Source organism: Trachinotus anak, unplaced genomic scaffold (assembly GCF_046630095.1).
Source record: "Trachinotus anak isolate AG129_WGS33_773 ecotype Australia unplaced genomic scaffold, CSIRO_AGI_Tana_v1 ptg000009l, whole genome shotgun sequence".
In the NCBI taxonomy this organism is placed as follows: Eukaryota; Metazoa; Chordata; class Actinopteri; order Carangiformes; family Carangidae; genus Trachinotus; species Trachinotus anak.
Genome location: NW_027273860.1, coordinates 6,894,218 through 6,918,438, shown reverse-complemented (window position 1 = coordinate 6,918,438; position 24,221 = coordinate 6,894,218). Strand labels below are relative to the sequence as shown.

Here is a 24,221-nt window from a genome sequence, read left to right as displayed (position 1 = left end):
AAAAAAAAAAAATCATTGGCAGATATTGCGATTGTGATGAGTCATTATTTCAGCTGGAATGGTCATTTCTGCTTTTCGTTTTTTCAGTTTTTTTTCTTGCTAGCTACTGATACCGCTTGTAACTTTCACTGGGATTTCTTCAGATAGCAAGTGCCGGGTGTGTGAGGTATGGATTGAATTTACATCTGAGGTCCGATCACAATGCAAGACTCCAAGACCACCTCCAGATCACTTCACTTCAACTGCCAGGAGACCAGTATTGGCAGAATTTCTCACAATATCATCAATGTGGTCTGGCAATTTGTCCAGAAAGTATTTCCAGATAAAGATCGTATGTTAATTCCAGCTGTAAATGAGGTAACAGACTCGTTTTTACTACCTACCTCACACATCTGGAGCTGAAAGAGACGCCGCTCCTTCTCCATCTCCTCAGCGATTTCAGCCCCGGTGATCTCAGTACGGATCATCCCATGCTGCTTGGCATGCTCTCGCTTCTCCTTCTCTATCTTTGTACTGACACAGAGGAGAGAGAGGATAAAATCACTAAATGGATGCACTTCTCTTTTTCACATGCTTTTGACTTTGTGTGTAGGTTTGTGTTTTACAATTTGCTCTGTGTGCAGTTACTCCTGCAACGCTCCTGGAGGATCCAAAAATTCTCAGCAGTGTTTGATCCATTATTCAGTACACTATAATGAGCTAGATGATGCAAACATGCAGCATTACAACAGCACACTTTAATCATCCACTTACAACTTGGCCTCGTAGTCTTTCCATGCTTTGTCAAAGGGCTTCTTTATGTCCTGCAGAAACAGAGGAGGACAAGCATCAGCAAACTGCAAAGAGGTCACCGTGGGGACTGGGTTTTTTGCAGAGTTGGATCGCTACCAAAGACACAGCAAATGCCTCACTCCGCTCACAATTTACGTCCTGGACGCCCAGAGAGTGACCACACCCCTCCTTGTACCCCGAACATCAAGGGTTCATGACCCAGTTACTTGCCATTTACCTCAAACACAACACAGAGGCAGTGTTTATTTCTGAAAGATTTACAGTGCGGTCTTAAAAACAAAGAACTGTGCTCCTAACTCCCCCATCTCTCCTCCTCCTAACCCTCTCTTACTCACACACACAGAAACTCAGATAAATAGAGATGTGTGCTGATGAGGTATCTATTTCACCTGCCCCACTGCCAGGACGTATCACGTGGAGCCCGGAGGAGTCCAGTGAGACTGAAAAAAATGTCAGGGAGAGAAACTGTTTTACAGTAAATCTTACCCCTTTCACGCCTTTCAAATCGCCCTTCAGCAGCGAGTCCAGGGTGAAGATCACGTTGTGGCTGAGGCTCTGGAGCTGAAAGAGGACACAGAGAAGAGGAGGAGGAATACAGGCAGTTATACTGTGGCTCTTGTCACATGTAAACATAGATATCATCAACACAGTGTGAGGCAAATATTTGAGGGATGAGTTTGTTATTCTTAAAAAACATTTTCTGTAAATCCTGCTGCCAAAAATACTTCTACTAGCGCACCAAATGTGTATTAATCCACAGCTGAAAATAGTCCCCAATAACTGCAGTATTTGCTCTCGTTTGGGTAACGTTAGCTAAAACCTACAATGTCCAGCTGTTTTATGAAATGAAACTACATATTTGTGATCCCTTTTTAAAGCAGAATGAGCTGATTTTTTTTAAGCCATTTGGGGCCAGTGGATCAAGCTGTAAACACAAAAATGACATATTATCACTTTATAAAGTTGTTATAGCAAACAGTTGCCTATTTACACGTCCACCTTATGAATCTAAATCAAATATTCACTCTTTCTTAGCTCTGTTTTTGATTTCCAACAAAGTTATTTGCATTTGTTGCTGGACAGGTAGAGTACAGTGGGTTTATCACAGCTTTTTTCCTGAAAACAATGAGAGCAGTGAGAGTGAACCAAAACAAAAGGAAATTTGCACAAAACCAAAACAATAAACTGAAAGACACAAAAAAGCTACGCATAACATAGGTGAGAGGAGCTGCAAAGTCAGGTGATGATTCTCTGTGGGTTTGTCACTAAAGGCCACTCCTCCCACATTACATGTAACCATGTGATCTATCGGTAATATGAAAATATTGATTAGTGCAGCTTTAAAGATTTGCATCTTCAGTGGGAATGAGTGAAGCTCGGGGCTCAGTGCCACAAACAAGAAAGGGGAGTCACAAACGACAAGGACGATGTTGGCTTTGGCCTCATCTTTTGACCTACAGAGCGATGCATTAACACATTCTAGCTGCTGCTGACTGAAGAAAAACAAACATAATAACAAAACTCCTGCCAAAAGCAGCACAAGTGCAAGTTAGTCTATTGAAGAATTAGCAAAAGCTTGATGTTTCCAGCACCTCAGGTTGCTGCAGCTATGCTCAGCAGCTCTAACCATCAGGATCAGCAAGGTCATTTACAACAGTACTAAGCATTTAAGTCCCTGTTGCCTTTATCCAAGTCCACACAGACACACAGCACCGGTCAAGGAAGTAAACAACGCTTAATGGGCGCTAATGTGCTTCTTAAGTGCCTGTCTTTGCATATGGCCAACGTCAGAATCAATCTTCCACTGGCTGACTGCCGGTGGGCTCTAACAGCCCATCCTGGAAACGGTCACGGTCTCTTTTGCTTTGTCTTACTACAGGATTCTCAGCCAGGAAGAGAAAGGTGGAGAAAAAAAGAGAAAAAAAGCTGACAACAATTTGACCAAATTTGTTAATGAAATCCTTGATTTAAGCCGATAACACATGTAGGACATCTAGGACAAGCACAATTCATCAATACTCATTTGTTGTGCACGCACATACCAGCGCCCTCAGGGCAAAAGTTATTGAAGTCTAAAAACCCACTCGATAAAATATTCAAAATGGAAAAGACAGGAGTTGAGAGAGAAGAGATGAGCGTACAGAGATCATTTCACTTTCCTGCAATAAGCAGGTAGCCCCTACTGTTGGGTGATTTAATGGACACACACACACATGACACACACTCCTACAAACACACAGTTGTTCCCGGTGCTGCCAAGTGTATTTATGGAGCCTAATCTCTCTGTCAGCCACACAGGAAGAGAGGGTGAGAACGGAGACTGGCTCTTCTTCCAACAACAATCACTCACAGAGGATTCAAACAGGACACAATATTCAAAGGAAACGTCAGGGGAAATCCACAGCAGGCAGATAAGAGCCTCGACTGGAAAAAGAAATACAAGGCTCGGAGGTAGATTTAGCCCCAGTCAGCTATACTGTCCGGCTGTGACAACAGTTTTGAGTGTGTAGGTGATTTTCATACAGTTTTGTTCAAGTGCACAGAGGGATGAAGACTGACCCTGTAGGCAAACAGATACAACTCTGGTACTACGGTTTGATCAGTTTCTCAGCTTGTCCCTTACACACCTAACTTTAACCCTATGTTAACCTAATCCTAATCTTAAACCCAAACCCTAAACCACTTATCCAGGCGCAGACAGGAAAAATAAACTCTCTATGGAGATTTCTCCTCTTTCTATCCTTGTGAGGACAGGAGTGCTCAGCGGGACAGGTTCTCTGAGACATGCATTTTAATGACAAAGCAACTGTCGACATGTTGGACTCACCAGGTTCTTCAGCAGGGCAGACAGCTCCTTGGTGAGGGAGGAGAACTTGACAAAGGCCGTTCCCAGGTCAGGGTTGTCCCGGCTGATGAAGTTGCTGCCAAATTTGTCCAGAGCCTGGGCGTAGTTTTCTTCATTTTGCACGTGGTCTGAGTTGGAAACACAGAGGTATATCACAGCGATCAATATACCTGCCCTGAGCTCTGATGCATCTTTTTTATTCATTCTTTAATCTCATACTTCCTGTTTCAAATTACAATTCACCATCTTTAGATTATTTTAATTTACAGGCACAGTTCTTGTCTTGTTTATCTTTCTCTGGCTTCTTTTGATGAATGAAATCAGCACTATAATTAATAACTGTGATTTTACAATGTTATTGTGCAAATTTCTGTTGTCAGAATTACTTTCATTATTGGTTTTAAGGGATTTTGTTTATTTAAATTATTATTATTATTATTATTTTGCATAAAACTTTCATTTTGTGACACAATGAAATGAGCTAAACAGAATGAAAAAGTTGTGAGTCCTCAGGATGTTCAGATGTGGCAGAAATTCTCAACAGAGAGCAATACAATAACAGACGTGCAACCTTAACCAGTGATTTTTTTATTCAAAACTATTCCACGGAGACTTTTTTAATTTTGAAACAGTAAGTCATAATTAGAAACAGTACGTGTCAGCATAACACAACATGGTTCTCCAGGGCCGTGAAACTCTAAAGGAGCCAAACAGCAGCATCCATCTGTCCTTGTCGTTAAGTCAGAGATGGAGAGGAGCTGGACAGGGAGAGATGTTTAGAGTCCAGAGAGGGAGGTCAGGTGAGACAAGCACCCTGTGGAGCTTCTTCCTGCAGCAGCCATTATGAACTTTTGTCAAATCCGGTCCAAACAGGACTGAGGACAATGAGGACATATCCTCTGTTTATTTATCCACATTCAGTGATTAGCTCTCTAGATTAGTTTTCATTAGTAGTGGTGGGGTCCATCATTCCCACACTGGATTTAAATTAAAATACCAATGCATGAGATAGTCATGGATAATGTGCATGCATGCAATCCAGTGCTGCTGGTTGTAATATTAGTATTGATTGATATCCACCTGACTGTCCACCCAAAGATATCAGAGCTGTATAAAGTTACTGTAATGCAAACCCAACATTTCCTGCTGCTGTGTCACATTAAAAGCATGAGACTGACATTACAAGGAGTGGCTTTTATTGTGAAACTGTCACAAAGATCTGAAAGTATTTGTCACCAGGGTTAATATAAAAAAATGTAAAAAACAAGATAAGTTATTTTTTGCCAACATGTTATATTGAATTTAGGGAAGAGTAGTTCCGGTTGTTTATCATCCTACAGATCACAATGAGAAGGTCAAGTGTCTTTTCTGTGGAGAGCAAACAAACTTCTTTTTTGTGGGACAAACATCTGAAACTGTCAATTTACAGGGAGGAGGCCGCTCTCCAAAGTATTCAGTGGAAAATTACTGAGGATCCATGTCACAGCAACGAGCAAAACAAACTCAGGTGTTGGTTTCTGAAACAGCCTGGATACACACACAAAACACCATCTGTCCCACAAAAGGCAACAGTCCAGACAAAAAAAAAAAAAAAAGCAATCCTCATTTTTATTGAAGATATTTAAGAAATCCTGGGCTTTCCTCTGGGAACTGCTTTTGGAGAGGGCTGTGAGCATGCACCCAACTGCCAGCTAAAGCACATTCAGGCCTGATTAATTTAGAAACAGAATATCTCACCTTGTCCTGAACTGTAGATGGCCTTCACTGATTTCTTCACCTTCTGCAGGGAGGTTCGATCCTGGTCCAACGCCTGAGAAAAGAGGAGGAGGAGAGGACACCTTGAAAATCTTTAAAGTGGTTTCCTCCCTTAAGAAAATACTGGAAACCATCACATCAAAAGACAGCAAAGATATTTTTTTCAAGATTTAAAGATTGCCTTTTGTTCTAGCGGTGTGGCAAACAACAGCTCATATTTGCTGAGTGATTCAAAGCATATTCCATAAAGCTAATGTAGACAGAGTAGTGCTCACAATGCAGTGCTTGACCTAAATGTGGCATAAATCATTATTTCAACACTGCTGACTGCTGGAGAAAAGCCTTTGTGCTCCCTAATAGGCAAAATAAATAGCCTAAGCAGGATAAAATTGGATACACTGCCTATTTATCATGACAATTATTCTCAATGAAACATTTAAATGCTAGAAAAATAAACGCCGCCACTGACCTATTGTTAGAGTGAGTTATCTGTCTCACTTCCTTTGCACTTTCAGAGATTAATGCTCAGAGTTTAGAAACAAAAGTAGCTGAATAACGACCAGTATAAAACAGAGAAAGACTTCACAGACACTATAGATCACGACACTGGAGGTAGTAGCTGTGACAATGTCTTTCTATATTTAGAGAAAATCCTACAAAGCTATTTAAGACAAAAGCTGTGCTAGTGCGACCGTTGAACTGATTTAGACATCGCCGCCCCCTCACCCCCAAAAAGCTGCTTTACGCCAGGAAAACTCATCCTCACAAACATCATCCGAACACGAGAGAAACTCAGCTCACCCCTGACAGAGAACATAACAACAACATCTCAAGTTACACCACTTCCAAGCGCACATCATCATTCGCATACACATCAGACAGAAGTCACATGACAGGCGGAGGCTTCAGGCCTCTAATCTCTGAGCTGGTGAATGAAACTGTGCTGTTTGTGGTTTATTTGTGGCCCGATTCAATCTAAACCCAAGCAAAAGACATCTGGGAGTTTTGTTGATAACCTAAATTAAGTGAAATGTTATATTTTAATGACCTCTTAACTTATTACATATATTTATTATATTATATATGTTTTAGATTTTATAGCCCGTTTTTTCTTTGTAAACCTTTCTTGTTATCATCTTCTTCATTTGTTAGATTTCCTCCCAGAACTGTTTTCTTATTTTATTTTATTTTTTTGTCATTTTAATCTTTAAAATCTTTTTTAGTAACTAAAACTAAATAAGAGTGTTGATTCTTACATGGGAATAACAACAGCAGAATTTGCTATTAGCAGATATAAACCTGCATTTTTTTTTTTTTTTTTTACATGATGTTGGATTTTTAGAAGTTAAACAAACCAAAATCACTCAAAGAATAATTGTTAAGAAATGTCTTTTTATGGTTGTTATATTGCTAAAGCAGCAAACAAAAGTGCTTTATGTACTTTTTATGATGCAAAAAAAGGATCGACCATTCAACCATGACACTTAGTGGAAATGATCATGGAGCCAACCAGAAATATAACAGTGTCCATGCTCCACAATGACCCCACACCCAATAAATAGAGTGAATACTAATCAATGGGTTTTTACTGGCATGCATATCAAGCTGCTATCAATACAGAACCCCTTTCAATTTCGCCACCACTACTATCTGTCCAAAATATATTTAACCTAGTAATAAATCCCTTGAGTATTCCAACACAGCGCTTTCTCTATAATTAAGTTTCTAGCAGTTATTTACCAGACTTATTTCCCTGATTACTATCAGCAGCGACAGAGAGATGAAATGAAAGGAAGATGTTTATTTGTTTACGAGAGGTCAGAGCTGCAGGACCTCGATCTGCTTCGTGCATGGAGAGTGCAGCTACAACAATACTGGACATGTTGGTCAGCGCACAGCCCAGCGACAACATGACTATCAGCTGTCATACTGAACACCATCTGTCTGTGTGACAGCCATTATTGTTTCATTTACTGCAGGAAAGGCTGACACCATCAGGGGACTCGATACCCTCAGGAAAAGTGGACACGGGCGACACAAACACACATGTGCGTTACCTGCATCGGCTAAATGGTTGAAAATCTGGTGAATCCACAATGAATTCATTCTGACAGCACAAGTATTTCACATCCAGCCTGTTTTAACCACAGGGAATGGAACCATAACTCTGCCATGTCTGCTCATAATGGATGATAAACACCAGCAAAAACACCATTACATCAAGGTCAGCTGGTTAAGAGCAGAGGCACACACACACACACACACACACACAACAGTGGGCTAATTAAATTTCACAACATAATTAAGCTGTCCTTGGCCTCCCCTGGACAGTTTTACATGGCTCTTCCCCAATTATGGCAGCAGTAGTTTGTCGCCGCAGGGACATTTCTGCCGGGCCCCGGCCCTTTGATCCTGCTGCACATGGGAGCACACTGCTGCCCAGGACCTACCCACACTGCCGCACTGCTTCACCCTGTGTCCGCATCATCTTGGCCACTATAATCTCTGTATATAAATATATTACCTTGATAATTACTATAATGAAAATCTTCAAACAGTATGAAAACATAAAGGATGAAAAAGCTTCACTCAGAACCTGAGGTTGCTTCTGACCCCTGTTCTCTGTTATCATGAGTTAATGTCTCCCTATGGGCTACGCTGCTTCACTGCTATCCTCAGAAGTCTCTATATCATTATCATATCATCACTCCCATGCTGGCTGGCCGTCGTCAGCTCTGCTACCATAGGAGTTGACACAATGCAATTTCCTCCTCCCTCTCTCCTGGCTGATAACCCCCATGTCTCGCAGTGTCGGGGACGCTGCTTTAAGACTGAAGCTACAAGCTAGTCCTTACTGGAGGCTTAGCCTGCTCTTGACCATAGAGTGGGATTTGAGAGAGTGCATAGGCTGTCAATATACATTTAACAACGCCGTTAGCCTCAGCTAACAAAGCTAACACAGCTAACTAAGCCAGGTGCAACGAGCAAACCACCCAAATTTGCAAAATATCAGGGACACTCATGAGCATATGCACCTCGGGCTGCAACATGCCCAAAAGAAATAAATGAAATAACTTAATCTGTTTTCCCTTCTCTTTAATAAATAATAATAAATAATAATTAAAAAAACATCTCCTTTTCTGTCTTTCAGAAAACCACATGAACCACATGCTTGAAGTAATAATAATATGATGGATTTCTCTTTGGTTTATAATCAGATTTTTCAAAAATGAAGAACGGGAACAGTAATTTAACTGATCATAACATAATAATCTGATCATAGATTCATTGTTTCAGGCCCTTTTCAATTTTCTGTTTCCAGCTACTTCAATGTGACCACAGTCACCACAGGCTCTGGGAAACTGTGATGGACATTTATCATGACTTTAAAGACTACACTAATCGATCGGTCAAGAAAATAATCAGCAGACTAATTGATAATGAAATTAGTTGAAGGAATAGAACCCAGATATTAAAATTAATCCGGCCCATATTTGGGCCACATGCCTGTTTCCTCAGCTCCAGTATGCAGCCATTTCCACGGCCCAAATCTGCCCTGTATATATAATCAATGTAAGATGCTACTTTCATAATTGGACTAATTCTGGCGCACACACAGAAAATCCAGATGAGAATAACAGTATAAGGCATCTGTTGGGGCCTGACTTTCTTCTACAAGCTTAAAGAAAATTCACTGTTTTCTTCTGAGGGAGTCCGAGTTAAATGGATAGACATGTTGTTGCACCACAAAAGTCACAGATTAGATCCCTTAACAAACAACACATTAACCAACAAGCTGTGTTTTCTCTCGAGTCGCCTCTTTGCAACACACCAAACCGCTGCCTTCGTCACTCAGTCCCAGTCAGTCTGCAGTGAAATGCCTCCAAAGTAAACCTGTGGTTATTTGGAGGTTGTGGTCCTGTGTGCTGATTAGAGATGAAGAGCACAACGCGCAGACTGAGCAGGCAGATTGACCTTTGTGAGGCTCATGTTGAAAGCAGCTGACACTGCCACCCAAGGGTCACCCATGACTAACTCTTTCTGTGCTCTTAATTAAATATTCAGCCGTAACGTGAACAAACTCGAGTGGATCCATACATCCACACATTACTACACTGCTTCAGACAAGATGACAAGACTGAGCGCATTCATTCAAAATCCCAACAAATAATCACAGAAGATAAACGATAAATATCTTCTCGTTAGCTGGCACTAAACTTGGAGAGATGGTTTGTTAAAGCTGTTTTCTCTCAGCTTTTCAGGGAAAAAAAAAAATCAATGAAATAGCGCTGTCTTGGCACCCAGTCTTTGCAAGCCCTTGGCAACAAGCAAGAATGCATCCAAACTCTGCTTTCCAAAAGGCTGACAACTATTGAATATAGTCAAAGGATTGTTTTTATCTGCCAGCAACCAATTGCAAGCTCCCGCTCAACCCAGGGGGATTAGCAAGGGTGACGATGCCAAAACATCTGCGGTCGCTCGTCTCTCCACCCCAACAGCAAGTGATGCATACGGATGATTTATTTAATGCTGCTGAGAAAACGAAGCAAAGGATAAAGTAGGTTTCATGGCCATGTGCTATTCCTCTGAGAAATATCTCTCGTGAAGGAGCATTTGTGCTGCGAAAGTTAACATGACAGTGTCAGAATGCTTTTAAGTCCAAGTCTGTCAGAGATGGAGCCAGAGAGGTCAAGGGTCAAGTTAAGGGGAGGTGAAGGGTGGCAGCTGTGCACAGCGTCTCAGTATGAACAGATTCTGTCACGAGTGTGAGCACCAAAGTCAAACATGAGTTGTCCTCGAAACGTCTCATATTAAACATGAGGAGGCACATTTCATCCTGTTCGGACATTTTTCTTGACAGATTTTCACTGGTGGAAGCAAAAAAATGGCCGTCGTGGGCTGATATTTGAGAGGTTTTGATAGGGTAGAGTAGATTGAGATCAACAGATGCTTGCTGTGAATATCAATATTAGCATCTGGACTGAATAAAAATCATATTGTAATTATTTTGGCAGATCAATTTCAGTTTTAGTGGTCATTTTTGCATTTCACTTTCACTGAAAAAAATAAAAAAACGACAATGATGTGATTTTTGTTGTGGCTGATACCAAACAAGCATGTTCCCCTACATCTGTAGAATATGATTTATAGGCCAGGACGTCTCTGTAGCACCACAATTTATGGTATGTTTCGTCACATTTCACCTTTTGTTTTAAACTTTTTTTTGTGAATTTATTAATTGTTTTCCAAAAAAAATGACAAACGCCTGTTGTAATTTTCCCATCTTCAGGTCTTGTTTTGTCTGACCAACAATCCAAAACCCAAACATAATCATTTTACTGTGAGGTATAATAAAGAAAAGCATCAAGAGAAGCAAGACATTTGATGCTCAACTTGGACTGTGGGAAATTACCAAGACATTTTCACTATTTTCTGACTTTGTCTGACTAAAAGATTGATTAAAAAAATAAGAAGAACACATATGTGACCCATGTGACCAATGGGGTTAATGAGGCTGAATATCTGGTTCCCAGAAAACCTCAACCCACAGGGGGAAATTGGTGGCTGCAGTGAGTAGGCATGACTGACTGGAGGCTGTCTCAGCTTCACGCTTCCTGCCCGAGGCCTTATCCTCCCCCAGCAGCCCTGCCGTTTCCCCTGCAGCCGTCCTTTGACAGGAAGCAGGAAGCGGCCAGGCTTGACAGTGTCCTGTCCTGGGTCGGCAGCACTCCGTCTAATGACACCAACTGCTCTCCGCTGACAGCTGAAGAATAACAACAACACGCTTTCGGGCTGTCTGGGAGGTGGTTCTTCTTGATCCACTCTTGAGATTCCTGCTCTGTCACTTTCATAGAGCGTCAAGTCGTCGCTCTCATTTCCTCCCTGGACTCATCCTTCCCCCAGCTCCGCTCCTCCTGCAGCCGGGTGATTTGGCATCGCACCGGCGGGCGATTGTGTGGTTACCAAGGAGATGTGATCTGGCCGTCTCACGCGCTGGCTCAACATTCTTCTCCGTGGAGACTGCGGGAAGCTGCTCTGACTAACCGGCCAGCCCTCTGTTTGTCAGCAGCTCTCTGGGACTCAGCTGTGCCACTGTGGCAAATTCTGCTCCTTTCCCAACAGAGACAGACACTAAAGTTCTCAGAATGGCTAATATGCAAATTATTTCCTAGAGGAAGAAAACAGGAAGGGGTTCAGTTATCAAAGGACTTCCCCTGAGCCAAAACACAGGGCATTTTTAGAGGGAAGGGTGACTGACCAGCGTGCAGAAATGCCTTCACATTTCCTTTCAGTTACACAACTACTACTACAAAGAATAAAAAGTGTAATAGAGCAACAAAGCTGGTCTTGCTTGTTCTGTCAGAATGAAGAAGTGACAGAAAAGATAAGTCTGTCTGTCAAGTCTATGTGGCATGACTCGCAGGCAGGAAGGGTGGGGAGCCGTTTTCATTGGCAGGAAACAAATGCACATCCCTTTCTCTGGGCCCGCGGAATGGGAAAAATGAGAGGATGTAACATTTCCAAAAGCAGCTGAGGTCAGATGGCCTATTTGTCTCCCTCTCTTTCTCTCTCTCTCTCTCACTCACACAACTGACAGAAAGTGATCGACTGCCAGTGGTTTTGGTTTTGGTTAAGAGGTGTATCAGGACGACCACATGACCGTTGTAGTGGATCTGACATGGCAACTGAAATAACCAGGATTAAGTGAGACTACATTTATCTGCGAGTTCTGAAGTTCAGAAGGATCTCGAACATCGATCTACGTGAAACAGTCTTTTTCTGAATGGACTGCACCAACCAAGCTGTTTATTCTTTGTTATACTGTTATACTGTCATACTCTACATTACTGCCGTTGACTCTCCAGAGGGAACCATGCTACTCTGTTTGTACTCTCCAGGTTGTAGTTCATTCGCAGAGACTTGAAACTTGCTTGATAAACCGTAGGTAATAATTCAGAGAGAAGAATCGGCCTGTTAAGTTAATGATATTGGAGCAGTGATACAGTGGGCAGATGATTTGTCCCTCTTGCTTCTGTGCTCATGTGAAATAGTCGAAAAATTTAGAGTTTTTTTTAAACTGTCAAGTTGCCATTATCCTCTTCACACGATTCACATCTGCCAATTGTTTCAGGCCTGGGATCAATATTGTGATGTGAGGTATGTCAATGATTATTCAAATGTTCAGTAATAATAAAATTACATATTGAGGACGAAATAAGGAATTTGCATTGATAACAAAATCAGATTATATTTAAAAGCCCAAGTTTAAGAGCTTCACTCGACATAAAAGTTTTAAAGTTTGACATTTTAGGAAATAAACTTAATCCATACAAGAGCCAAAGTGTCAAAGTGACAATTCACCTGGAACCGTTGTCACTCTGTAAGAAGTTACTCCTGAATAGTGAATTGTGGTTTTCACACTTTGGTTATTATATTGCTTAAACAAATGAGGCATAAAGTGTTTTAGTGATGTGGTAGGCAGATTTTGTAACTTATGGACAGAGCCAGGCTGGTTGTTTCCCCATTTCCAGTCTTTATGCTAAGCTAAGTTAGCAGGCTGCTAGCAGTAACTTCACCACTTATTATGCAGACATGTGAGTGGTATCAATCCTCTTATCTAACTCTCTGCAAGACAGTGAATAAGCATGAATGTCAAACTATTCCTTTAACTAAACCCAATTTCCTGGTGTAATTTCATCCAAAAAAAAAAATTACATGGGAACCCTGTTTCACATATATAACATACCAAAACAATATTGTATTTCTATTACAGTCAGATAATACAAACAACCAGCTGCGGTGCAATTAATGTCACTGCTTACTTTCCACATCCTGTGCTTGACCTACTGATCCACACAGCTTTTAACAAACAATAGCTGGTTGCACTGCGTCAGATCCCATGTGTAATATTACCACTGGCCTACAGGGAACCCACGCTCCGACTTAACAATATGTCCACACAGCATTTGACCTTGAAAATTAACTAAAAGGTCAGGATATATTTTGCCTGTAGTGCACATCCTTCTCTAGTCTTCCAGATGAAGTTCTAGCAACAAATCTCACCAATACGTTGCCTCTCTGCAGCCAACTCTCAATTCCCATTTGTTGCAACCTCCCATTAGCATTTGAATGTCCCACAAGAAAGTTCAAACCACAGTGAAATTCAACCATCCCTGCTCTCAACTGCTTTGCCATGTGGTGATAATGTTACTTTAACAACGAATCGGGCTTAGGTTCATTTTGTGCTGAAATTAACTGAGAGCAGTAGCTGCTAAAAACCTAAGGGACGCTTTAGAAAATGGAATAACATGCTGTTTATGGGCTAAAACATGCAAAATCCCCAGTATTCTCCTCTGATAAACCGTCTGATATACCGGCTTGTATCTGTTATACAAATCTCGACCTGCTAATGTTGTTGGCCACTAACAGAAGTCGATACAAGTCAGAAATGACTCCATTATACCATCATTTCTCTCTCCGGCCTCCCAGAGAGAGAAACGAGCTGCTCAGCTGTGTGCTCCTCCGCGGCGAGCTTGGTGAGGCCACGCGGTGGACGAAGCCAACTCTCTGAGCTGCGAGGACGCCGACTCTTTGCAGCACATCTCCAGAGACCTCAGAACAGGCGCATGCGTGCGGCCAGTGAAAAGTCAAGCTGTGCATGCAGCGGTTTTACATTCACACATGATTTGGCGGCTTCCCCCAGCGATGCTCACTCTCACTCAGCCCACCACTTGTTTCAAGCAACGTGCATGTTTTCACAATCACACCCACACGCTGCTGCAATGGACTATATACTCCCCTAACATCAAACAAGCAGAATACCTTTATGTGTATTATGTGTACAAGTCAGGAAACCATTATTCATGTGAAGCAGCTGTTAGATTATTCTGATTATTAACAACCCTCAACAGGAGAGTAGTGGGAGGAACTCACTGCTGATGATTAAAAAATGACAGCTAGCATCCTCTGTCAGTGGAAAAACAAACAGCAGAGCAAAGAGGCCACAAAACTGTCAAAACACTTTCTATTCAGAGCTGTGACTAACAATTACCAATCGCTCTATTGGTTATAATTAATTATTTAGTCCATAAAATTCCAAATACAGCTGCAATGCTATAGCTTCTTGATTAAACAATTATTTTTTTGGTCTATAAAATGACAGAAAACAGTGAAAAATGTTTGTGGTGACATCTTAAACTTACTTTGTCAAATCAATAGTCCAAAACCCCAAAATATTCACTTTAATACCACGTAAGACAGAGAAATCCTCAAAACTAAGAAGCTGGGAAGCTCAAGTTTGACATTTTTACTTGGAAAATGACTTTAACAGGTCTAAAGATTATTGAAATAGTTGCCAATTAACCTTCCTTCCACCATCAAAACAATTAATCTACTAATTGTTTTTAGGCCTGATGATAAATCACAACATCCAGGCTGAAGTGGTGTCTCTCTGAGCAACGACCAAAAACTAAAAGTGAGTGTTAATTTCTAATAAAAATAAAGCTGAAAAAAGCAGAATACCTTTGCATCTGTTGCTGTAAACAGAAAATGCTTGGTTTTATGACTTTATTAAAAATGATTCATCGCTCATCAAGATTTGAATCTATTGATTACCATATATATCATACTATATTATAGAGGCTTCGTTTAACCTCCAGTTCAAAAAGAACCAAAATGAGTTTCCTTAACCCACAAAACTCAAATGTGTGAAACCACCTGAACAAAGCAATCAACGATGGAGCTCGAGATAAAACAAACCATAAAGACATGACGTGGCTGCTTAGGAGCTTTCGATCATATCACATGATCTTCCTCAGGGCAGCTGTGATGGAACTGTTGGTGTTAAGAATGTCCTCTTTTTGAGCTATGTGAAGATTTCAGGTCTACGCTGAGTTCAAAGTTAGGATTGATTGTTGAGGTTACTAAAAACAGTTAACAAAATGAAAATTACTATTAAAAAAAACCCGATCTGACGAGGAAGATTGTGTTATACATCATCTGGTTCCAGAAGCTCAAGTACGAATATTTGACAATTTTCTTCTTCTTCCTTGATATTAAACTAATTATCTTTGGATTTGGGGGCAGCTGATCGCACAAAACAAGACACATGATTAATTCAGCTTGGGTTTGGGAGAACTGTGATGGAATTTGTTGACAGTTTTCAGACCAAGAAAATAATGGCTGTCATGTTGTCATATTGTTCATCAAAAACACAGAAAACAAACACATTATTATTGAAGCTGAAGCTTTAACAATACAGGTTGAACAATGAGAAAGTCTGGCCTATTATAACCACCATTGAAGGTGTTGAGCGTTAGTGTTTGATCATTTATAACACAATAAAGGAGAAATACTACACTAGATGAGCTGGCAAAAGAACAAGACTTGTCTTTTGTAACAGTGTAGGTCGATCAAAGAAAAACTCAAATAAACTACTCCAGGCTTTCATCACTAATCTTTCGCTTATCATTGATCAGCCGATAAGTCTGCCAGCTACACTTCCTACCAACCAGCCGCCCACGTTGTAAATCTTTAGGGCACATCGCCAAGGAATGTGCTCCCTTGATAAATATGCACAAGGAGAAGTAACATTTTTTTTTCTTTTTTCTAGCCTCTCACTAACGTTCCTGATCCAGTCATGAGTCCTCAGCCAGAGTCACAGGCGAGGACTCTGCAGAGCGCTTTATGGCATTCCTTGAAGTTTTTCTGCAGACGAGTCTCAGATTTCACACTTTATGGGACTCTGCTGGGTGAGAGACCAGCTATTCCAAAACCACAGGTGTATCCACTCCCACGGGCCATTTGGATGTTCAGACATTTGAGCAACTGGACATACAGAGGAACAGAAATAAGCCTTTACTGTGACCACCAACAAAAGCTTTAACCACTCGTGGAGCTGTGTTTAATGCTGTAATAATGGATTTCCCCATTTTCAGAGCGACATTTGCTTTGACAGCTGCTGTCATGATGTAGAAAAGGTGATTAACACTTTTCACTGACGTTAAATGGCATCGGGAAAAGGTGTAAACAACTCGTCTTGAAGGACCATCAATGCTTTTCATGCACGCCTGAATGATCTCAGCAGGGAATTGGCTGTTTTTGGGAAGGTAGCATTCAAATTCGGCATTGAAAGGCTGTATCAAGTTGTTTAGCTTTGGTCCACACACACACACACACACACATAGACAGACACAGTCCAGGGGCAAACACCAACAAAGCAAGCACAGACAGAGATGCAGTGTTTACCCCTCAGGACACAACAAGACAGCCAGCCGTCACAGGACAACACTGTCTCCTGGTTCTTCAGGGCCATCCTTGAGAACAACAATGTTAACACTGCGCTGATATAATCATGGAGGACAAACAAACACAAAAGGCGAATGAAGGAGGATGAAGACAGTCTGTGGCTGCTTTGTTACAGCTGAACGACAGATATTTAACACTCTGTGTATCAAATCAAATCCATTCAATAGTTGTTGATATTGCAGTCTGGACAAAAGTGGTCGACCGACAATGTCGCTAGCATGGCGGCTGAAAATAGTTACATACTGTATTGTACCTGTAATAATATAAATAATAATAAATAATAATAGTCAAACAATAATTTCAATTATATATATTCATATTTCATATTTATATATATATACTTTAATAATTTGAATTATTTAAACAGAAATCCTCGGTGTCATGTAAATGCATCCTGGCTTCATTGATAGCCTGCTTGGAGATTAAAATGGCTGTCGATGGAGGGAGACTTTAACACCATCCATCCGCGTGAGACCGGCAGCAGACAGATGTGAACACTGACCCACTCTTCCTCACCTAAATCTGGGGAAGAGCAGGGGGATCAGAGCGCCAGAGCAGAGTCTAGCCTGGGGCTAATCCGCTGCCGGCTAATAGCCCTTGATGATATACGCAGTGCAGCTGTGGCAGGAAGGTAGGCCAACAGCTGTGGCCCACAGACCGATTATCAGATTTCAGCCACAGACGGCAAACAAGCCAACAAACAAGCGGCACAACACAGTCTCACCTCCTGCTGTGGGAGACAGAGAACAAATTAGAAAATGGCTCAGAGGTTTGTTAGTATTTTCGCGGGGGACTTACGAGTTACATTTCCCTCCTTCGGATGCTCTTTTATTTGATGCATCATCGTTTTGTAACATGCGTTGGATTCCTGGAGTTAATTCTGTGATGATGTGTTGCAATCTACAGCACTGGTCTGCATACCTTCAATAAACACATCACATTTACTCAGAACTTGGAATTTCCTCCAAATTACATTCAGCTGCCATTTTGTAAGGAACACCCAGTTAAAACTGATGCAGTCTAACACAACAGTCCTGCAGTAAACTGCACCTTCATGAAGCTTATAATGTTCAGTTTTGTTGAAACTATATTACAGAGGTTTGGTTCATTAGTTTATGGTGCTACTGAATTATACTGACAGGTGTTTCTATTATTTTGTCCTCCCGTTTATACCAGTGAGGGTAGGCTGAACCGCATTAGTTTTAGCTAAGTGTACCTAATTAACTGGTAACTTGGTCAAACAAAATGAAACTGCTATTTCTCACAATATGCTGTCAAATGCACATGGCTGTCCATATTCTCAAATATAAACAAATACTAATTTTACAAAATTGTAAAATAAAATAATTAAGCAACCAACAGACCAGTATAGTGTTTACTCTCCATATGTCCATGTCATATTGTACAGACTGGGATTATGAGTGGCTGAGATGTAATTCCACACTGCAGATAACTGGGAAGGCTGTCATAATCTATCTCCTATTTGGTCCAAATAAACACAGAAATGTCAGGGGTAAAATGGCAGCAAAGCCACCATGAATCCTATTTTTCAGCTCATTAAAAAGGGTAAACAGTTTATATCTGCTTTTACTTGTCGGCAAACCACAACAAATATTAATATAATAAAGACAGCTAAGGTGGGGTTAATTGACATTTATGTGGTGTTACTACAAGGCCAGCCATTGGGATAACACTTTTGAATCAACGATTTTTGTGCCGTTTACAGTCTGAAAACATGGCGGGAATGGAGCGTTAGGCTGTGTAGCAGCTACACTAGCAGGCTTGACGTAGCTGGATAAAGCTCTTTAGCCTGCACTTTTGAGTTAGCCGCTGTTTTCCTCTGCTAGCACGTAAAAGCAGCTAAAACACAGCAGTGGATTCATTTTCAAATTCAAATTCTCTCCAAAATTTTGCAAATTTCTGCCTTTTCAACGTCCTGTGTCTTATCTTAAGTCCTTTTGCCTTTTCTCTTTCATACACTTATATGATATATATGATATGAAAGTTAAAGAACTACTGAAGCTCTGACTTTGTTCACCCTACTGACCATAACAAGCATCATAAAACAAAGACTCTATGTTTCCACACTCAACTGCTACTTAAATGGAAAAGCAGATCTACGGTGGCAGATTGGGACAAAAACCCCAAAAAAGAAATTACATATCCTATCACTAGAGTCAATCTTATATTAGTGTGTCAACTATGGGAAATGCAGTGAAGAAACACTATGGTGACAACTGTTTACTTAGCACTGAAAATGTCAAAATTGAGACAGAGAATCCTGGAAATGACCATTTAAACTGCTTCTTTTTTTTTTTTTTTTTTACAGTGCAATTTAACTAGAACAAGATGTCATGTGCCAGTGGTGCCAAGGGACAAAAAATGCTCCCATTCACTCACACAGTATGATTCACTGGGTTCGGTGACACAAGGGACAAATGATGAATAAAAAGCCATAACTTCATTAATAATTGAATCTTAACACAGCTGCGCTCCTCAGTCACAAATGTTGCAGAAGGGAGCCTTAAATAGCCAGCACTCAGTTTGGTTATGTAAAGCCAACTATGATAAAAACCTGTCTCATCCTTATGAATTATTCATTGTTTTTGCCTCAGTTCTAGTGGGGAGATACTAAAAGCAGTCCAAAATATCAAACTTAATCAAGCAAGGACGTGGGAGGAAATCTATTTATTTATAGCGTCTGATGATGATGCAAAATGTAATTTACAATGCAGCAAAATATAACAGATTTAGTCTTTTTAATCCATTTAAGTAGTCAACACTTGACTCTCACACAGGCACATGGTACACACAAATGTATTCAGTGTTAATTAAGAATGAGACAGAATACAGGCCCTGACAGGTGAAACAATCAGCTGTGAAAAACGAAAGTGAAAATGAAACTTCCTTTACATGAAAATCAATTTATTTCATCGGACAGTCAGGAAGTTTTCTATTTCATCGGATATTAAGGGAGTTTCCAGTTTCTTCTTCTCTAAATGAGCAAACGCTTGTGAAAAAAGAGTTGTCTGTTCACTCTGTGGTCCTCGCTGGTGGAGCTGATGTTACATGTGACGGAGACAAGGACTCACATGACCTCATGTCATGAAGGCTGCGGCCTCGGGCACTTTTCAGAAAAAAGAACTTAAAGCTATGGTAATTAACACACAGTGTATGTTTTACTCTTCTTTGAACTCAAGGAAAAACAACAACTCTTCTGTGAATCAAGACAACATGTAAAAAAAAATGGTTTTTTAATGGTTTTTTAATGTGTTTCCTACGTCCCGTGGAGGAGCTGGGGGCTGTTTGGGTGAAGACTTTTGGTTACTCTTTTTTTACTGCAGTTTTTGCACAAGTCCAACACCAACATAGCATTTTAATGAGTTATAAGATGGCTTTTTTTCTTTAAGTTCTTGATTTGTTATTATATGTTATTATTTTAGATTTTGGCAGTAGACAACATCTTCTGACCTCCACCGACTGATCAAGTCAAGTTGCAGCGATTGATTAATGGCCTTGATTGTAGGTGTTGAGATTGACTCATCTATTGAGCGTTATATTCGTTACATGACTCCCAAAAGCTGTATTTTAGAGCTTTAATGATTGGTCAATTCATTTCCTGGTTCAAATGCGAAAGGTTCCTGCCGTGCTTTGTCTTAATTGACAGCAAATTGAATATTTTCTACCTTTTAAGCAGCCGGTTGGACAATATGAAAGCTTCCTGAGATGTCGCAGTGGTTTATGGGAAATTGTGATGGTCAGTTTTCTGACTGATTGATTTAATGGGAAAATAATCATCTCAAATAATTAGAATTCATTGTTTAGTTGTCATTGTAGTGAGAGAATTAATTATTGAAATAGTGACCATTGAGCCAACCTGTGCGTTACTGTGAACACTTGTTTTTTATGCTTTAAAACAACCATCAGCTTCAGCTCTTCTTGTTCTTTTTGTCTTTTTACCAAAAGCAATGTTAATATGCATGACGCACCATCAATTGGCAGAAATGTCTTTGCTCTTCACCATCACAAGTGGTTAAAATCTTCAAAGGGCTTCTCACAGAAGAAACTGTTCCACAGTGAGAGATCCAACATTTGATAGGAGCTAGCGCAACTCTAAAATGACATACTGTAAATAAACACCAGAGCTTTTAAAAGAATGGTAGGAATGTTAAGTCCACTCCTTGGACTCACAAACTAGATGAAGAATGACGACTTAAGGCGATGATTTTCATTCCGATGTAAAAAGGCAGTGTTTTGAGATAAAACTTCTCACTCAGCTCTTTTCTTTTCTGAAATGCAGGCTGGCATCAAAGTGTCTCAAGCTAAAAAAAAAAATTAAAAAAAATCTGGGACTGAAAAGGCTCGTTATATAAAAGTAAAAAATATAAAAGACCTCTGCCTATTAGGTCAAGCCCAGCCATGCTTGAATAGAATGACTGTGAAAAGTCAACATTTTTCTGGTCCAGCCCATGTGATGTGGTGTGAGAGGCATGCTCAAAGGAATGCCAATGCAGTGAGGGTTTCCCTTGTATCACTGCTGCGGCTCTGTGTGGTTTAGGAAAGCAAACCCAGTGACGCAAAGTACCATCTGTGGGGTAGAGAGCGAACGACAATACATGCCCCACAGGGGAATAACAAGTGCCTGCTGCTAATTATAACTTATACCAGAGAAAATTGGAGAAAGCAGGAGTAATAACCTGCGACATTTTCAAATAAGCAAATGTCAGATTTGCTGTTTTCTGCTGCTGAACAACAAACACAACCTGCTGAGTAGTTTTTTATAGATAGTCAAGTCATTATGTTTGCTCCTCTTTGGTCTTTGGAAGAAAAATACAGGTGGTGATGCAAACAAATTACAGATGCGCTGATATTTTTGTGTGTTAATATCGAAGTTACTGATACACAGAAGAGAAAATCATGTTAAGAGCATTATTACTATCCTACAGCTGCAAATAAAAATCATTTTCATTATTAATCAGTAAGGCTCTCAGTGTGAGAAAATATTGATAAATGTCCATCACTGTTTCCTAGATTCAGAGATGACGTCTTGAAATGTCTTCACTTGCCCACGCAATAATCTAAACATTAAATATTCAGTTTACAGTGATAAAAACTAAAGAAAAGCAGCAAGTCATCGTGTTACTGAAGCTTCAAACAGACAATGGGTAGTGTTTTTTTCTCGAATAATAACTTAAACGATTAAGAGATTGCCAAAATAGTTGCCAACTAATCAATGAATCAACTAATAGCACCTCTAATTAGCACAAGTGACATTCTCCATAAAAACAATATCACCTAAATTCCACGACAGAGCTGAGTGATCACCTCTCTAAAACTGAACGTTACAACCTTCATGACTGTTGCATTAGCTTTAGCTAGCTGTAGGTAACAAACTGGCCACTGAGAGTGTATTACTACACAACAAACAGTGAACAACATCGGTGTATGTCTACAATCAATGGATGAAATTGGTTCTACCTCCAAACCTGCTGAAATAATTAGTCGATTAAGTTGCAGAGAAATGATCAATTATAACTTGATCATTTGGTTAATCGTTATAAGCTGTTAACCAGTCAACCAGAGACACTGAAAAGAGATTTAAGCTTCAAAACCCCCTTTCCTGGCAGCAATGATCGCAATACTCCGAATATAAAAGTCATACTTTGGAGGTTTTACCTGCAGTGGGGGCAAAATGTGTCAAATTTACTTGGAGGTGGCACTTAAGAAAAGGTCATGGGTCATAAAGCAAATTTCATGGCAATCTGCCAACAGGGTTCTGAGAAATCAAATACGAAGAGAATGAATTAACAAATGAAATTCTACAGCAATATGGTTGTTAAACCTGTAGCTGATTAAAAACAGCAAAGCAGTGTTGAAAGTCCAAAGATTTTATTGCTTTGCTCTGATTCACATCAGTGTTAACTGAATACCCTGAATAAACAGTTCTAAGACTTTGTGTTCCTGGAACATGGGCGGACATTTACCGTTATCTTTGGCAATAATCAATAGATAGATGCTTGTGAGTTGCAGCTGTAATCTCTTGCATCTGGATGAACAAACAAACAAATAATCACCAACAAACATCCAACAGAAAATCCTGGGAAATGTAGCGGGAAAAGAAAGATCACCACAACAATGACTGATTTACACCAAGGATGTCACCAAAATAAAACCCAGACACATCAACCAGCTTCCAGTCTGCCACCCACACACACGAATAACACACAATGCCTCCGTCTCCTGCGTCCCAAGTAATCAGGACAGCGGGTCAGAAAGGATATTTTTAGGGCTTTATCTCCCCATCTCGTGCTCATTGTTTTCCATATTTCTGCACTGATACAAGTATAAACAGTAAACATCTTTGAGAGCTCCGCTGCGGCCCCAGGGAGGGAAGAGCTCCAGGACGGAGCCTGGTGATTCATGGATTCTTCTGTGTTGTTATGCAGAGATCAGTAATTGATGTGCGGAGCTGAATTAAGACAATATGATGCTGCAAGGCCGTTCTTCTCTCCTTTCTTTGCACCTCTTGATGACTCAGTGGAAGCACGCAGAGAATGACAACTCTCCTGCGGAGTCAACTCTCCCCCTCAGGTTACAGCATTAAATATTTACCGCCGTACTTTTGCATAATTTACCTTGTCAACATACCAAGGAAATGACTTGGAGAAAAAAAAAAGGGGTGAATGCTCTCAGTTTGAGGACAGGAACTCGGAGCTCAGCAGAAATCCAGGGCATTTTAAACAAACTCCTCCTCAGGCAAAGTGATGCCAAAGGCAGTTTTGCATCTCTGAAGAGCCTCTTTTGGGTCCCTGCATGTCTGCGCCGGGATCAAACAGGGTAGCGAATTCTGTAAAACAGACGCTAATCTAACAGCGTTCACGACTGTAGGCTGGCTGCCTGCTGCTAGTATTCTGCCACGGCCTGCGTCTGATGGGTGTATCCCGGTTTGAGTTACCCGACTGGCCGATTACCCTCTCCCAAATGTTTCAGGGGTATCTTGCCTTTGTCTAAACACAGAAGAGCATGATGCCTGCTCCTCGGTGCCAGCATAATGGTCTTCCTTGTCATGTGATCCCTGTGCAAAAATTCCAGAGCGGCTACTGAAGCCCAGCGCACATGGCGGCCCTCTCTAACAGATGTTTTTCGTTTGTGCTGCTGCAGTCTCTCGGCTCGGAGGCGCAGAGCCAGAGAGGTGATTCACGATGTGAGCCCTTCCCTTGTTACAGTCAGCAGACACAAAGTGTGCCCCGGGTTCGCAGTAAACACGGCCCCTGGCTCTGTTTTGGTAGATTTTCTATTGCTACGACATAATAAACTTGTAAAGGACTGAAGTTGGAAGTGATGGATGGCACAGGCTGCGAGCTGTGGTGGCTGTTTGAAGAGAGGACTAAGCTTATGTTTTTTTTTTTCTCTTTAAACAAACTATCTGTGGTTACTGTCCTGCTCATGTCAGTGTTTGCATATTAACTCCACGGTGTTTAGCTGCAAATAAACCCTGTTAATCACTTTAAAAAGGAGCATA

The 24,221-nt window shown here is 40.7% G+C and overlaps 1 protein-coding gene across 7 annotated transcripts in view; it reads right to left on the bottom strand.

The window, feature by feature from the left end:
- The window catches only part of asap1b (ArfGAP with SH3 domain, ankyrin repeat and PH domain 1b), a 57,495-nt gene that overhangs the window by 31,491 nt on the left and 1,783 nt on the right, over positions 1-24,221 (bottom strand). For all 7 annotated transcript variants that reach the window (XM_071484885.1, XM_071484887.1, XM_071484886.1 and 4 more), the window contains exons 2-6: positions 5,375-5,447; positions 3,620-3,765; positions 1,279-1,353; positions 754-803; positions 384-513 (exon numbers count right to left, since the gene is read on the bottom strand). In XM_071484885.1, the coding sequence (XP_071340986.1) occupies positions 384-513; positions 754-803; positions 1,279-1,353; positions 3,620-3,765; positions 5,375-5,447 (474 nt within the window). The remainder of the gene's footprint in view (positions 1-383; positions 514-753; positions 804-1,278; positions 1,354-3,619; positions 3,766-5,374; positions 5,448-24,221) is intronic.